Source organism: Rhododendron vialii, chromosome 4a (genome assembly GCF_030253575.1).
Source record: "Rhododendron vialii isolate Sample 1 chromosome 4a, ASM3025357v1".
NCBI lineage: Eukaryota > Viridiplantae > Streptophyta > Magnoliopsida > Ericales > Ericaceae > Rhododendron > Rhododendron vialii.
Genome location: NC_080560.1, coordinates 19,903,472 through 19,920,421, shown reverse-complemented (window position 1 = coordinate 19,920,421; position 16,950 = coordinate 19,903,472). Strand labels below are relative to the sequence as shown.

Genomic DNA, 16,950 nt, shown 5'->3' with positions numbered 1-16,950 from the left:
TGAACGAGATCTCAAGTTTGGTGCAGAACTCGTCACCCCCGTATTCGTAATCGCGTTTGGTGTTCGAATCTTCAAATATGTTGGAATCAACAGACATGTTCGAGGCTACGAAGGAATTTTGGCGTCGGCTTCTACTCCTATCCAACCACTCTCGGATCAACGAATCGCCGGAATTGTCCCCTAAGCTTTTGGAGTCGGAAGAGATAACAATCACCGGGTGAGCCAGACCTAACAAAACAAAAAAGAAGTCGAATGAGAAACCTCATCATTGGCGAAAAGACAAGGGTCTCACTAAGTTCAGCTACCCTACTGGCCCACCCTAGTTCACACTACAGATACAGGCTCGGGAGTCTACTTAAGTTCGTGTCCTAGATTCGGCATTGTTTGCCTAGTGTCGACTAGAGCCAACTAGTATCAGGATTGGGCTCGGAAGAACAGGTTGAATATGGGATGAACGTCACTGTTCATCCCCGTTTTGGTACCATTCACCCATAACAGAAACCCCAACAAAATGCCAGAAAATGGTGAAAATGGCATGAAAACTACAGAGAAATGAAGAACAATGAGAATCAAACCCATACCTGAAGGTTTCTGGAAGATTTAACCATGAGAAATTGAAGCTAGAAGCAAGAAGTTGGAAAGAGATGCTCTGGTTAAGGAATTCTAGAGAGAGAGAGAGGGGGTCTATAATAACCCTTCTCTCTCCTCCCGTTGCCCCTTATATAGGGGAAGAAGAAAAGTTTTGAATTTCCTGCCCATTATGACACCACCGAACCGACAGCCAATCAACGTCTGACACATGGCCTTGATGGGACGACCGTGCAGTTACTCAGCGCATGCCAAACGTCTTTTCATCTGCTACACCCACGCGGGAGATGGCACATGGCGCCCGTCCATTGGGGCATGACTCTAGCGGTTGCTGCTTCTCCAAGAAGACAAGAAGTGTTAAGGTTTGGCCAGGTGGCGGACACATCCACAATCATTCAGGTTCGGCAAATTCTGAAGCTCGGCCACGCTCATGTCCAATCCCTACCAAATATAATGGCGTCGGTAGAGATTGATGGGCTATTGTAGTAGGCCAAACTTAATGACTCAGACCCCATGTCCAGCAGGCGCGGATTGAGGTTAACGTCGAGGGAGTCAGTCGTATCCATACTCAGGTTTGGCGATGACCGAGGCCTGGGGAAGGATCGTTCCACACTTACTCGACGCCTCTGCTAAAGGGAATGGTCTTCAGGTTCGGCCACTGTCAAGATCATCCACTCCATTGGTATCATCCCTCTTTCGAGTCACCTGCCCTCAGGCTCGGCCGAGGGTGGGGCTCGGCCAATCACGGCATCACATGTCATCCCACGTGCTGAAGCCGTTATACCAGAAGATAATGATGGGCGCACATGGGGGTGCCAGCTCACATCGAAAATGGTTACCAAATCTTATCAGTGATGTCACGATGACGTCAGCCAAATCTTATCAGGTCATTAATTGGAGGTGACTGGATGAGAAATACTTTTTTTTTTCTATACCTAGTGGTAAAAAACCCTTTAAGTTTTTTCTTTTTATCATAACGATTAATTTGAGTTGTATGATTAAAAAAATAGGTAAAACGATTCGAGTCCGAGTTGACTCACTATGTCCCACATATCCGAGGGGAGGATCCTACCCAGTTTTGGACCAACCAATCTGGTCCAGTTTTGTGCTATCATTTGTGGGCTCTTTTGGGGTTAACAACAATTATTGACACTATTCACTTTTAAGAAATTGTTGCAGATCAAAAAAAAAAAACTTTTAAGAATTGTTGAAAAATTTTGATCACGCCAAAAATCACGTTAATCGGATATTGTTTGATATAATTTTGAAATGCATTGTGTTTGTAAGAAAAAAAAATGTGTAAATTGGATTGCAATCCGTTTGACACAATTATCTGAAAATCAATGCATTTTGATATCATATCAATGACATTCAATCGACATGTTTTTTTGCATGGGCAATGTTCTCAACGAGGTCTAAAAAGTGAACGATTCCGATCATTATTATAAGGTTGGAAAGAGCCCACAAATAATTCAAAACTGGACTGAACTGATTGGTAGGGAAACTTGATGGGATCCTCTCCCTTAGCATGACAGCTTCAGATGGTACCAGCTGAACTTCATTTTACAGTTTGCAATCCTTGACAGTTAGCCCAGTGGGTCATGAGGAGATAATCCTCTACAGCCGGCCCACGGTCTACTCAAAAATCTGCACAGAAATGAGCTACAGATTATGCCACGTCATTAATCAGACACCCATCAAAGCTTCTCTTTCACGAACAATCACGATCAAAGAGCAGTACCGTATGCGTTCTTATGGACTTAACTTAAATCGGAAATTTTTGTTTTTATTTGAATTTTTTTCGCATTTGTTAGTTTTACGTCAAAATTTTGACGGCTATTGATTCGTCTCGACGAGAGAAATCGAAAAAGTAAAATCTCTTACTTTTACCCAAGTATTTTGAGAAATAATCACTTTTTAGAGTAAAAAGTGACTTTTTCGCTAAAAAGTAGTTATTTCTCAAAATACTTGGTAAAAGTGAAAATTTTTCACTTTTTCGATTCGTTGAGATGAATCAGTACCCCACAAAAATTTGGAGTAAAACTAACAAATGCAAAAAAATTTCAAATAAGGACAATTTTTAAATTTAAATTAAATTTAAGTTAAGTTCATAAGAACGCATAACTATCAGAACACTCCACCTCAATTTCCTAGTCACTTCCGCACCCTCTGGGACCATTAATCCTTATATAGAAGAGCACATTCTCTGCGATTTGTTTTGTCAACGCAACCAAAAAGTATTAAATTTAGCATAAATGATATTGGTACCGACCAATATCATACCGACGGCCATGTCAAGCCGTCTCCGGCCATCGAACGGTCGATCTGAGCTGTCCAAAAATTCTTAAAAAAAAACCAAGAGGGCCAATGCAGGAATCAATGGCATCCGACGTGCGTAGGTACTCGATCTAAACACCTCATTTTTTCGTATATACATGTATATACATATATACATGAAAAAATATGGTGCTTGGATTGAGCCCCCTACACACATTAGATGCCGTTGCTTCCCGCGGGGACCCCCTTCTTCTTTTTTATAGAATTTTTGGATGGCTCAGATCGGCCTTTTGGTGGCCAGAGCTAGCCCGGCGTGACCGATGGTACAGTTTCGGTATGGGGACCGTCGGTCCCTATAGCACTACTATAATTTTAGATAATCAAAATTTGTTACCTCTCTTTTTTCGGTTATTCATTTTTAAGAGATTGTTAAGTTTGACAATAGTCTATAATCAAAAACACATTTTTAGTAGAAAGAGATAGAAAGAGTTGAGACTTGGAAATAAATGTAAATGGGTGAGACTATTGATAATAATGGGATGAGAGAGAAAGAGAAGAATCACCCATAGCCTTCCTCAGTGGGGACTTGAATGCAGCTTGAGTTCAAGCCCCATGAGGGCCGGTTGGGATTCAAGGCTATGCGCAATCTCTAAATCTCCTATGAACTAACTTGCTAACTTCTGCTAACCCCCGTTGATGTATACCGTGTGACGAGAGAGAGAGAGAGAGAGAGAGAGAGAGAGTTTGGTCCCTATTAAATTTGGTTATCAAAAGAGAAAATGTTACTCTCTCCGTCCCTTTTTAAGTGTTCCGCTTCGTAACTCCAACTTATTAAAAAAACATCATCATTACATTTTTCACATCAACTTTTACCTCCACTTTCTCTACTTATCCTCTATGGAGACATCATCATTACACTTTTACTCACTAATTTTTCAAAATAGAATATACTTTTAGGGGCAAAATGAGAAATATACCCACTTTTACCCACTAACTTTACAAAATAGATACTTATCAAGGGACAGTCCAAAATAGAATACTGGACATTAAAAAGGAGACGGAGGGAGTACTAGTTTTGGTTATCTGAAAACCAAAATTTAATTATTGGTTAAGGGATTGCTAAGTTTGGAGACATAGAGATAGGTTGGAGTTGCTCTAAATAATTAGTCCACATAGACCGTGTCTTTGTGTTTTAATTAGTTTTTTCTGGCTTTTCTTGGATATTTTCAAAAAAAAAGAAGAAGATAAAATTCATAATTTTGTATTTTTCCTATTCCACTAATCGATACAAATCAATAAACCACAAAAGTGTGGCGTAAAACTAACAAATACAAAAAAAAAAAAAAAAAAAAACCCCTAAAAACTAGGGAACAACACATTTTAGGATGAACTAGTGATTTATTTTTCGAATTCTATCAAAATGATTCATTATGAAAATAAATAAGATCTCAGCGCAATTGTTTATTAATGGTTGTTTGTGCGTAACCAATCATATCATATCAAATGTTCCAAAACAAGCGAATAGATTTTTGCCTCAAATATAATGTTAATTAGAGCGCCTGCTTCAAGATGAACAACTAAAATCATGCTAATCTTATGAAAACAGAATATCACAGTTCGGTTGGTCTTCCCAGTCCCACTAAAGAGAATTGACCTTTAAAGTGTACATGAACGGCTCAGATTCAGTGTGCAGTGCATCTGAGCCATTCATGTATACTTAAAGGGTCAATTCTTTGTACTTAACATTTCTCTTTGGGAAACTGAACGTCACGGTTCGCTTGGTCTTCCTAGTCCCACTAGGCAAACTGCTCTATATATTTTTTACTCCATAATTAACCAGGGCGCGCAACCTTAGGCAAACTGCGAATTGTGATCCTAGCCTGGTCTGACCTGGTAAAATGTAGATCCGGAACCATTGCTTTCATTCAAGGCCACTGAAACCACTTAGAAATAATTTGGCCAAAAGAATGTTGTCTAATTTTCGAATACATTTTGTTGGAAAGATTAATTTTGGATCAAAGCATTTGACTTTTCGAATTCATCTCAATAAGAAGATCATTGAAAATATAAATTGTAATAAAAATCTAAAAAAGTTTACTAACAGAAAAATAATCCAAAATTGATGCATTATTTACTCTTCAGATTTTATTTTTTTTATCTTTGTAACTTTTTGATATCCGTTTTGTTTTTATTTTCCCGAATTCTCTTGTTAAGACAAATTTAAAAAGTCAAGTATTTTTACCAAATGCTAAAAAAGTTTGGGAACAGATAATAAATCATTACTTCATAAAAGCTCCCTCTTTTCAAAATTATTGTCCTTCTTTAGGAATCATGCATTATTCACTCCTTTTTAAATTGCAGTGATCAATTTTTTTACTTCAATACATTTGTTTCTCTCTAACTTGTAACTCAATTTAAATATGAGAATGATCAAAATTATTCATTTTTTAGAGCTCATCGAAAACATGGACCTCGTCAAAAATCAAAATAGGAATTTGAAATGAATTAAACTTCACATAATTGTGTAAAATGTGTTGTTGCAATCCAGTGTTGCACACTTTAATTTACTTTTACAAGATTAATGCATTTCAAAATCAAATCAAACAAAACCTAATCAACGTGATTTTTAATGTGGTCAACATTCTCGATGATCTCTAAAAAAATAAATGATTCCAATAATTATTGTGTACCCAGGAATGGCTTACAAATGGTCCAAACTGGACAAGACTAGAGGCAAGGAAAACTTAATAGGAGCGACCTCCATTGTCGTAACATTTTAGATTAGAGTTTCAGTGCTCTTGGGCACCGACAAGTGGTGTCTCAGTCCCTAATGTGAGGTCCAAGACAAAATGCAAAAGAATAACCTCAATTTCTCCTCAAAAATAATTTGGGGTATCACACGACAATGCACTTGGACCCCACATTAGAATAACCTCAATTTCTCCTCGAAAGGAATAATCTCTCTGCCTTATATGACATGATAATTAATGCTTTGTTCTCTTTAAAATTTAAAAAAAAAATTCAAAAAATTCCCCCTACTTTTAACATTTATCTCTTTCTCTCTTTCTCTCTCTACTTATTACCCCTATTATTTTTCAAAAAAAATTCAAATTTCAATCCAAACAAAGCATAAATTATTCTAGAACTACAGACACGTGTACAATCATTTTACACATACTCATATTATTTTGTAGGTCCTACACACAATGAAGGTGTTGTGTGTGTGTGTGTGTGGGTCTAATGTGATTGTGAATGTGTTTGTTTAGATATTTGTGTAAGTGTTTGCGGTTGTTAATATATCTGTTGAATGAGTTATATACCCGTCGGATGAGTTGTAACATGATGATCTCGTAACACCTAATAATTCCTCCTATATTTGTATATATACCCGCCGGATGAGTTGTAAAGAAGGTGGAGGCCAATATAAAATTCGGAAAGATAAATGTTAGGTGCAAAGACAATGGGTAAAGAAAATATTCTTAAAAGTGTACATAAATGGTTCAGATATACTGCACAATAAATTTAAACCGTTCATATATACTTTAAAGGTATTTTCTTTGTCTCTAGCACTCCTTGTTGGGAAAACAACAACAATACCTCATTTATTTCTGCCGTGGTTTCGAAACTCTTACGTCCTTCCTTCTGTTCAGATCACAGCTTTCCCTTGTGATTCTTTATTTAATAAATAAAACATTTGACGCTTCCAATTGACCGAGAGAAAAAATGACGAGTACCGAAGAACCGACGAAGACGGCGCCGACGGCACCGCCTGCCGGAGACGTGGAGAGCCAGACGCCGGCGACGGGGTTCGGGGTCCCGGGGATCCTTAGCAGATGGAGGAGAGAGGATTTATTGAAGAAAGGGTCGTTGGTTTTGAGGGTAATGGGTTTTCTGTTTTCGCTTCTTGCTTTCATTATCATGGCCAGTAACAGTCACGGCGGTTGGGAAGATTTCGACAAATATGAAGAATACAGGTCTCCCCCAATCAATTCAATTCTCTCTCTCTCTCTCTCTCTCTCTCTCTCTCTCTCTCTCTGTATGTGTGTTTGCAAATATTCGAATGTATACATGTGAAATGGGTTTAGGTCCATCCTTGATTGGTCAGGCTTGTACAGCCTATTTGGATTGGGAGAAAGGATGTGACAATATTGGGAAGAAATACCTTATGTGAACTTTTATCTTTGTTTTTCATCACATCACATTCAAATCCTTTCTCTTCCTTTTTTTTTCTTCCTTCTTTTCCTACCAAATCACTCTTTTTTTTTTCTTTTTTTTTTGGGTTTTGTGTTTTTTTTTTTTGGATCCTGGTTTTGTGTTCGTATTTCTTGAAAAGCACAAGAACTTATTTGGTTAACCCTTCAAGAGAAATCGGAGCAGACAATATTTTTCGGGAGAACGCAAAAGAATGTTTCCATTCAAGAATAATTACAACTCGAAAATATTAGTCCGCTGGTTGGTCCATATCCTGCATTACCACAAAAAATAAAAATAAAAAAAATACTAATTGTGATTCGAAAATGATGGGCGGCGTTGTTGACTTGTTGTCAAAAATAACTTCCAAAAACCAATATAGAATAATCCTATGTAGAGATGTGCACAGATGGTTATCAAACGCTATGCCTCTCAAAGAGTTGCATTCGAACCTAAGAAATAAGGTCCATGGTTTTTTTTTTTTTAAATCCTATCTTGTTTCTAAATTTCTATTCTGATCTATCAAATTGACCCTAAAAGCTATATATAATTGGGATTACGGATTAATTTTTTGATTATTTGCAGGTATGTGTTGGCAATAGCGATTTTATCAACGCTGTACACTGGGGCGCAAGCTCTGCGGCAAGTTCAAGAGATGTCAACTGGAAAACAATTTTTCCCTGCACGGACTTTGGCGTTGGTTGACTTCTTTGGTGATCAGGTTGGCCGTTAATTTCATTCAATTTTAAGAGTACCGTGTTGTTTCGATCATATCCATTTACGGTGAAAATGCGTTCTCGGAAATGGGCTTAATTCACAATCCATCGCTTTTCTGGGAGATTTCCAAACGTTTGAGTCACGCAGGGTATACAGGAAGGAATCCTCTTTCCTTTCCCAGGGAAAGGAATCGTCCAAGTCACATGAATTTTACAAAACAACTTTACACAAGACTTTTGACAAAGTGTTTTTGAAAACAAAATTGCCCCCCATGTCTGTATCGTAATCATTTTCGAGTGGACAAATCTTTTTGGTTGTTTCTGGATATTTCCTGCAAGAAAAGGTTCAGAAACAAATCACGTTTGAAGCCAACTCGATACCTTTTCTTTTCTTTTTCCCCCTCTCCTTGACTGAATAGATGGAAATACTTTTTAGGCTGTATTGTGTTCAAGCAACGTATTGTCACGGTAGCAAGAATCTCATAACTCTGATGCAAGTACGTTACAATTTCCAATACCAAACTTAAGTAGTTTGTCATTGACATTTGAAAATTGATGGGAATGCAGATTGTGGCATACTTGTTGATATCTGCAGCATCGTCGGCCATTCCCATCACAAATAGGATGCGAGAGGGGGCAGACAACATATTCACAGACTCCTCTGCCGCGGCAATTAGCATGGAGATCTTGGCATTCCTGGCGCTTGCATTTTCCGCCCTCATCCCTGGATATAAACTATCAAATCAATCTTATATCTAATCGAAGTTTCTTCGTCTGGTTGCATATTCTTTTGTTGATGTTACTATTGCTTCATTTCTCACCCCACGTATGACCTGTATACCTGAATTTGTGTTTGTGTCCATAGCCGTTTATCTTCTATGTATAGTTGAATATACCCGCCAATTTTTTCAAGTGTCCGAAGCCAAACAGATTGAGAGACAGAGTACTCCTCCTCTCAATGGTAGTCTTCACTCTTCACGTTGTTGTACGTGTTTGTATTTACTTTTTCAATGATAAATGTTTTGTTTGGGAATTTCTGTAGCATAACTCTTCTTTTGTTCCTTAAATTTGATGGCATTGGATGATTAGACAAGTTCCGTGTGTGTGTGTGTGTCTCGAAGGAGTTATAGAAGGTTATTGCTGGCACTAATGGCACGAGTAATAATGTCAAGAGCCACGAGCAATCATCTGAAACATCATATTTACCCTGTCAATCACGTCTTTTTGTTTTCACATTCTCCTCTTCGGTCTCTCTTTAACATAAGCAAACCAACTATCCAAATGCAAAATGACTGACTAAAATTGATCGCAGCCGGCTATATCTCTGAAGCCCATGACTGAACTTCCAAAAAGTTTATTCTACCTAAAGTAAAACAGCAGAGGAAAGAGAACTTGAAGATGTACAAACAGAAGTAGATGCGAATGCAGCGTCATGAAGGTGGAGAAAATAAGCCGGCGGAGGAATGGGGCTCTGGACCACGGCTAAAATCAGCAGCTAATGTTCCAAAATTGCTGAGTGATTTTGGATGGTTAAGAGTCATTTTATAGAGGAGATATTTATTGATTCAAATGTAGGTTTGATTGATGGCAAGTGGAGACGAAAAGAGTATCTGTGAGGTCGTGCTGGAGACTTGTGGTTGGCCGGAGAGAGAGAGAGAGAGAGAGAGAGGATAGAGAAAAGACATGGGTAGGTTTGGGCCTGTGCCGCATTAGAGAGAGAAGTGTAAATGTGGCATTTCGTTTTAATGTTCGTGGCTCCAACACATCTGACCGTGGCATTAGGGCCAGAAGTCTAAACTCTTAACTGGTGTTATTCAGAAACGCATGTTCTTGAAATTTTCTATATGAAAACTTCCTTTGGTAGGACAACGAACGGCTACTTTAACCTACAATGGAAGCCCTTCGTTTAAGCCTAATCAGGGGAATACGCTGTCCTGAATCCAACATATACGTTTAGTGAAAGCTCTGTATGTAGATTTGTAATATCTTACGGCTGAAAAAATTTTGAACAGATTAGAGAAATATTTGGTTGAAGTTACTCTTGAGAACACCCTGCACTCTTTCATTTCAGGATGTCTATGGATCAGAAACCTACAATCTTTCATCATGTTCAGTCGATCAAAATCATTCAAGGAGGGGCAAAACATGATAGATCAAAAATCCCAAACCTTGTAATAAAATATCCCGAATGTGATCCCAGTTACAAAACTTAATAGGCAGAAGAATACCTAAGTGATTCTTATATCAAATACTCTCTACCCTTACTATCTAATTGACCTTGATTGCTGGCCATGATAAAACTACACTACACACAGCCCTTCCTTAGAGAGCATGCGCAGTTCATTGAACATTAATTCTTCATGATTTTTAAATCTCTTCAGTCAACAAAACCCGCATCCATAATACACACGATTGGCCTCTGCATTATCCAGAGTGATCGTAGAGTGAAGAGAGGGAGCTGAAACTTCCCAACCAGACTGAAGCTTCAAAAACAGCTTACTGAACATCTACAAACTGTAATTTCCAGCACTTCGGGTCCAATTCAGCCTGACCAAAAAAAGAAACAAACAAACATTAAGTCCATGGAAAATTAAAATAAACAGCTACACTCGACATTCTGAATGAAATAACAATTTGGTAGTGTTCGGTTCACTGGAATGATTTTGGAAACGAATGGAATGGTCATTCCTTTGCCTCCACTTTGGAAAAGGACCATTCCATTCCAACTTCATTCCAGTTAACCTAACATTGCCTTATTACTGCTCAAACCATAGGTTTTTGAATTCCCCTCACAAACAGTTACAAGTTACGACCAGCATAAGGTTTGAACAAAAACCCAAAACGGAAAAAGAAAATAGTCGGGCATACCTGAAGCACCTTCTCTCTCCACTGAAAAACACACCCGCGGGCTTCTAGATGTTCAAAAAGGGGTTTCGGTAACAATGACTTAAAGGAGGCCTGGAGCTTCACTTTTGTAAGCGCACCGCATGCCAATAGAGCAGCTGCCAATCCACTCGGAGTCAACCTTTTCAAGTGCAATATATTCATACTCTGCAAGCAGCTGATACTGGCAAGCGACAGAAGCCCCACTTCTGTCACTGAGCTATAAGACAAATTTATCTGTGCATATAATTGAGAAATATGTTAGCGTTAGATGCCAACGTCTTATCCCTATCTCGCAGAGAGAGAGAGAGAGAGAGAGAGAGAGAGAGAGAGAGAGAGAGAGAGAGAGAGAGCCTACTTGTCTGAGGTTTTGAGAGAAGTGAGCAAGTGGGATCATTCCGGTGTCATCGACATTGCAGCATTTCTTTATGTCGAGCTTGATGAGTTGCTTACATCCAGCAGCAATCGCCGTTATACCTAATGACGTAATAAGGGAACACCCACGACTTTCAAGTGTGTTCAGTTTAGAACATTTTGACAAGGACATCAAAGAGCTGTCAGTGATATCTTGACAATATGATGTATTAATCATCTCAAGGCCAGGACAACCACCAGCAACTGCCAGAATGCCAGAATCCGTTATTCCTGCTGACCTGAACAAAAAAGCAACATGCACATAATTATAAAGAGCTGCACAGGAGAAAAATAAGGGGAAAAAATATACAACTCAGACCTTAACCTACATGAATTAAAGTTCAAATCTCTTACCTGTACAAATCAAGCTCCATAAGTTTTGAGCAGCACATGCCAATATGGGCCAGCCCTTTATCCGTTATGTTAAGGCAGATTCCGAGTTTTAAGCTGGAGAGTTTTGAACAACTTGAGATGGACTTCAAACCTGTATCCCCAATAGCATTAGTAACTGACAAATCTAACTGTGCAATCATAAGCACTCAAGCGGAGAAGTCCCAACCTTCATCGTCGATTTCATTATCTGTAAGGTCAAGCTCTTCGAGAAGAAGGCAACGCTGTCCAATTAGTACAAAAGCTTCTTTTGGTACCAGAGTACATGACTCCATTTTGAGGGATGTAAGAGAGGTGCATGAATTTGTAATGTGGGCAATTGAGACGTGAGTGATCTTGCGGCAGCATGTGATATCTAACTTCCTCAAGTCTTTGTGTTTTGTAACCAAGGAAGAAAGACCTTCGTCCGTCACTCCCAAGCATTTACTTAAGCTGATCTCTCTTAGTGATACGCACCAATTTCCAATAGCCTTCAGTCCGGAACATGTGACTGGACAACAATCTAGTTTGATTGATTGCAATGTGGAAAGCCTTTGCAACGTATCAGCAAGAGCAGGAGTGACCTGAGCCACCATTCAGTGAAAAATGAGCCCCAAGTTTGAAAGCAAAACGAAACAAGGGGTAACCCCAAGTATTCAGAGGCAAAGGAGTTAAAGGACTTACAGGAGAGCCATATGCTAATGTAAGTTGCCGTAGACATCCAGTACCACTTGTTAGAGAAGACAGGCCCACGTGACTAACATTTTGACAACTTGACATATCAAGGGTCTGTTGAAAAAGAAATAAGTTCACGAATTAGTGATCAAACGACAAACAGCTACTTTGGACAAATGTAAATTCAATTGCAATGGCAGAAATAACAACAGCATAAATCATGAAGTTGTCTTTTAAAAGATATCAAAAAGTGTACTTCATAAATCATAAGTTCTATTATCTCTCCATTGATAGGTACCTCTAATGATTTGCACCCTTGTTTGAGGACTGCAAGGCTGTCATCATCAATACCAAAGCATCCCTCCAGAACCAGATTTTCAAGGTATTGTAGTTTCAAGATTGATGGTAGGCTTTTATTGGTGATCTGCACAAGAAGAAAATGAGATAAGGATCAAGCCACGTTTATTATGAACATACAAGCAGTAACACATGTTAGCCACATACATGGACGTGAACAAAAAGATGAACCTCATAAAGAAGAGGACCCGCATAATTTCATTCAAGAACACCTTTGATAGATTCCGGAGGAGCATGGAGATTCAGAGTCTAAAAGCAAGAGTTTTACAATACTAAATATAAATCTTATATCTTAGTAATCAATTGAATCAGATTCATGAAGTTGGCCTCCTACAACACGAACATGCCAAAACGAAAAGAATAGCACAGTTTGTTTGTCAAGTGAATATCCAGTTATGTGTTGAATAAAAGATCTAAGCATCACTTAACAAATGAATCATTGCAGAATTCAACTGTTTTGCGCTTGCCATGAGAAATGTTTGTTTATTTTACGCTCGATGACTAAATCAATCAGCATACGATGGTTGTGAAAGGGCTAAAGAAGCTATCAGAATTGCGAACCAGGAAAATAAAGGGGAAAAAAACCGAAATGGTCCCTGTAGGTAAGTGTTTGTGTCAACTTGGTCCTTGCAGTTTTAATTGGCTCGATTTACACTCTGTACTTTCCATTTTGTTCCAATTTGGTCCAATTACTAACTGCAGTTAGCCTTTTTAACGCCAAACGCGAATGGGTCCCTTTTCTGGAGTTAAAACAATAATTCTCCTATTCCCCTCTTGCCTTAATATACCTCTGAATCAAAATACAGCGCATTCTTCCATTCCTAATGTTAATCACTGGTATTAAGTTTGGATTTTGGTAATGAGCAAAATTTGGTTATAGTTTTCTACAAAAAAAAAAAAAAAAAGTTGCCCTCCAATTCAGCATTTTCATGATTAGCCATGAGGCAACATAACCATTGGTATAAATACTAAGATGCCTTATTTTTCTGCACAATACTTTGAACTTAACTTAAATCTGAAAATTGTCCTTATTTTAATTTTTTTCGCATTTGTTAGTTTTACGCCAAACTTTTGTCGGTTATTGATTCATCTTAACGAGAGGAATCGGAAAAGTAATTTTTTTTTTACTTTTACCCAAGTATTTTGAGAAATAACCACTTTTTAGAAAGAAGAAAAAAAAGACATTTTGACGCTAAAAAGTGGCTATTTCTCAAAATACTTGGGTAAAAAGTAAAAAAAAAATTACTTTTCCGATTCCTCTCGTCGATACGAATCAATAACCCATAAAAGTTTAGCGCAAAACTAACAAATACGAAAAAAATTCAAATATGGACAATTTTCAGATTTAAGTTAAGTTCAAAAGAATGCAACCTTAAAATGCATATAGAACCATGTACAAAAGTCGCAACATGATACAGATCCAAAAGTCACAACATGATAAAGAAATCATGTCCAAAAGTCAGAATATTACATAAACTCAGTTCCAAATTTAGCAAGTCATAACCTAAAACATAGACATAACAAACCACTCAACTATGGTACATTAAACCTAACTTAACAGCCCAAGTGGTTACAAAAAATAGTGCCCTGTTATTCTATTCATTTTCCTACACTTGGCCTAAACACTGATTACTGAGGGATGTTGAAGTTTGAGTAGTCCCACGGAGGGAATGGGAGAATTACTGTTTTAACCCCAGAAAATGGGCCCATTCACGTTTTGCGTTACAAAGGCTAACAGCAGTTAGTAATAGGACCAAGTTGGAACAAAAAGGGAAGTACAGAGTGTAAATCAAGCCAATTAAAACTGTAGGGATCAAGGTTACACAAACACTTAACTACAAGGACCATTTCGATTTTTTTCCCAAAATAAAATTACATATTGGTACTGAATGTTCACATCACAAGCCAAGGAAAATAACTTCAGATCTCATAATGCAAGAGATATAGCATGCTTATGTTGTGACAATATCACACATGCTGGAGCAAGGAAGATGCAGTTCACCATCTTATCATGAATATCCATCAACTTATAGTAGTTGGTAATGCACATCCTACTTTGAGTTTATTTTCCTCTACAACACAATAGAGGTCATAGACTCATAGCATGATATAACTAATTGAACAAATAAGAACTCCATCTTTGCAACTAAAAATGCAAAATAATTTTAATAACGTATCGAGGTGCCAGATCAAATAAAACACTTTTTCAAATCATCAATTGCCCAATTAATAGAAAAAAAATCACATAGCATGATATGGCGAGTATTTCATAATAAACTGGCTATTATTTGTTACAAACAAAGGAAGCGGTTCGACACACGTCAACCCCCGCTTTTTCGTTGTAGTGATGCAGTCATGAATGAGTGCATATATTCTAAGCAAAGATAAATATCGATCCGTAGGCATAACAATCTGTTTTCATCTCCACATATTCTCTATGTGTCTAGGCGTCACATTTGCGCAACTACATGGTATCCAACATGAATACAGCCTTCCCTATAAACCAGATGCTACGACAGAAAAGATTTAATTCATAAGGCAAGCACTCAATCAACTTTTCCTTTACATCATAAATTATGAAGCCATATTTGAAGGCACATATTCCTTGCAAGACCCATGTCATCGCATAAGCTTACAAAAATCTATTTTCAAAATCCTAGACAGATATGTGCACATCATCCTTCCATTTAGACGAATCACATTTATCAAATGTCCAACAAGAATAGATCATTCCTGTAAACTAAACATACTTTTATGGAAGAGATTTAATTCATAACGCATCAATCATGAATGAACATTTTCAGATGCACTGATTAAATTCAAACTTCCAGGAAAAGCCTTGGTCGACTCGTAAAAACTGCAAAAATCATACTAATGAAAAACCAACATAATACCAACACCCTGCTCAAATCAATTGAGTAACAAATACCCAAATAAAAGTACAGATCTCCAAACATAAAAGCCAGTCAAATCATCAACTTTGGGTCCAAAACTGTTTGATTGTAGTTTCCAGAACAGTTTTTTTAACAAACCGTGTTTGGAACTAAAAACTAAAAACACTCGTTAGTTTTATATGGTTCTACTTGAGTCAGATGTATTTTGCCTTCTAAAAAGGGTTTCTTTTCCAAATCTTGTCCAAAAACCGACAACCAAACAAATCATGTTGAATGAAATGAGAGGCCAATAAATCCATCAGAACCATAAATTCACTTCTTATTAAGACTACAAATAAAAACCATAACACTAACAAACCAGGTGCCAGGAGACAGGAGGTTCAATTGCTTCCCCATGATGTTGATCTAACTATTCTAATGACTTTGGAGGATTAAAAAAGAACAGTCTTAAACCATATCGAATGAAAAGAGTAATAGAAAATTTTAATTACCGGCAAGTAAGAGAGATCCAAGCTACGGATCTCGTTGCACTTAACAGCAATCAAACCCACACCCAAATCACCAACCCCCAAACACCACTTCAAGTTAATCGACCTCAACTTCCTACACCCAACAGCGATACACCCGATCCCCATATCCGTAATCCCCTTGCACCTCGCCAGCCACAACCGCTCCAGATTTTTGGCCTCCCCAATCGCGGCCGCGGCCGGATCCCTCAACTCCGTCGCGTTGGACAGGTCAATCTGGACCAAGTTCGAGCAATTCGTCACGAGACCCGACAGACCCACGTGGGTAAAGAACTTGGATCTCGAGAGATCGACGGACCTCAGCATTCCGCCGCAGACGGAGGCGGCGGCGGAGAGGGAGGCGTTGGTGATGCGGGGGCAGAGAGAGAAATCGAGGTGGGTTACGAAACGGTACCGGGTCAGGGTCTTTTTGAGGTGGTCGGAGCGGAGGGGCTTGAGGGTGGTGCGGTGGTGGGACTCGACGGAGTAGAAGGATTTGCAGACGAGGGAGAATGATTTCTTGTCGAGTGGGTTCGAGTCGAGGCGGTCGAGGATTGAGAGGATGAGTTCCTCGGAGAGGAGGTCGAAGTTGTTGCATGGTGATTTTTGCCTTTTCATTGTGGTCATGGAATGGTATGGACGGAGAGGGAGATGATCAAAAATGGATTTGAAGGTTGAAGAAGATTTATGGATGGGGAGTTTTATTTTATTTTTCCTTTGTGGGGAATCTTGTTTGGGTGGCGAGGCGAATGAAATTATGAGAGAGAGAGAGAGAGAGAGAGAGACAGAGAGAGAGTGGTTGGAGGAGAAATGAGAAGTAGTACTAGTCCGTAACTGTTGGAGTACCAGAAAAAGACTACACCTTCGAGGGTTGGTTTAGGTGAGAACAGAGGGAGGAAGAAGGGTGTTCAAATTACACTACTATCCTTTGGCCTTTTGCCGAAGTTTGGTACGGTGGGGTCTACTTCTTTTTATGCGGACATAAATGACCTATATGTGAACTTCACAATACCGTACATGTTCCTCTCGGTTTATTAGTATTTTTTTTGTAACTGTACGGTCGTCTAGCTCATGTCAGAA

At 38.5% G+C, this 16,950-nt stretch overlaps 2 protein-coding genes across 2 annotated transcripts; one reads left to right on the top strand and one right to left on the bottom strand.

The window, feature by feature from the left end:
* Window positions 1-6,440: 6,440 nt before the first annotated feature.
* LOC131322330 (CASP-like protein 4B1) lies at window positions 6,441-8,805 on the top strand. Its single transcript, XM_058353631.1, has 3 exons — window positions 6,441-6,839; window positions 7,642-7,777; window positions 8,340-8,805. The coding sequence occupies exons 1-3, from the start codon at window positions 6,589-6,591 to the stop codon at window positions 8,529-8,531; spliced, it is 579 nt and encodes a 192-aa protein (XP_058209614.1). The 5' UTR covers window positions 6,441-6,588; the 3' UTR covers window positions 8,532-8,805.
* Window positions 8,806-9,921: 1,116 nt separating this feature from the next.
* On the bottom strand, window positions 9,922-16,719 carry LOC131322722 (F-box/LRR-repeat protein 3-like). The gene is made up of 8 exons (XM_058354141.1): window positions 15,856-16,719; window positions 12,412-12,537; window positions 12,123-12,227; window positions 11,629-12,022; window positions 11,424-11,553; window positions 11,014-11,308; window positions 10,641-10,892; window positions 9,922-10,319 (listed from the first exon to the last, which is right to left on the bottom strand). Exons 1-8 carry the CDS (start codon window positions 16,495-16,497, stop codon window positions 10,269-10,271), a joined length of 1,995 nt encoding a protein of 664 aa, XP_058210124.1. The 5' UTR covers window positions 16,498-16,719; the 3' UTR covers window positions 9,922-10,268.
* Window positions 16,720-16,950: the final 231 nt, after the last annotated feature.

What these genes read in the sequence shown, in the direction of transcription:
- LOC131322330 (XM_058353631.1), top strand. Translation starts at nt 6,589, where the DNA reads ATGACGAGTACCGAAGAACCGACGAAGACGGCGCCGACGGCACCGCCT. An exon ending in GACAAATATGAAGAATACAG is followed by an intron (nt 6,840 to 7,641) that starts GTCTCCCCCAAT and finishes GATTATTTGCAG; the next exon opens with GTATGTGTTGGCAATAGCGA. An exon ending in TTGACTTCTTTGGTGATCAG is followed by an intron (nt 7,778 to 8,339) that starts GTTGGCCGTTAA and finishes ATGGGAATGCAG; the next exon opens with ATTGTGGCATACTTGTTGAT.
- LOC131322722 (XM_058354141.1), bottom strand. Translation starts at nt 16,497, where the DNA reads ATGACCACAATGAAAAGGCAAAAATCACCATGCAACAACTTCGACCTC. An exon ending in AAGGGTGCAAATCATTAGAG is followed by an intron (nt 12,228 to 12,411) that starts GTACCTATCAAT and finishes CTTTTTCAACAG; the next exon opens with ACCCTTGATATGTCAAGTTG. An exon ending in TCTCTCAAAACCTCAGACAA is followed by an intron (nt 10,893 to 11,013) that starts GTAGGCTCTCTC and finishes TTATATGCACAG; the next exon opens with ATAAATTTGTCTTATAGCTC.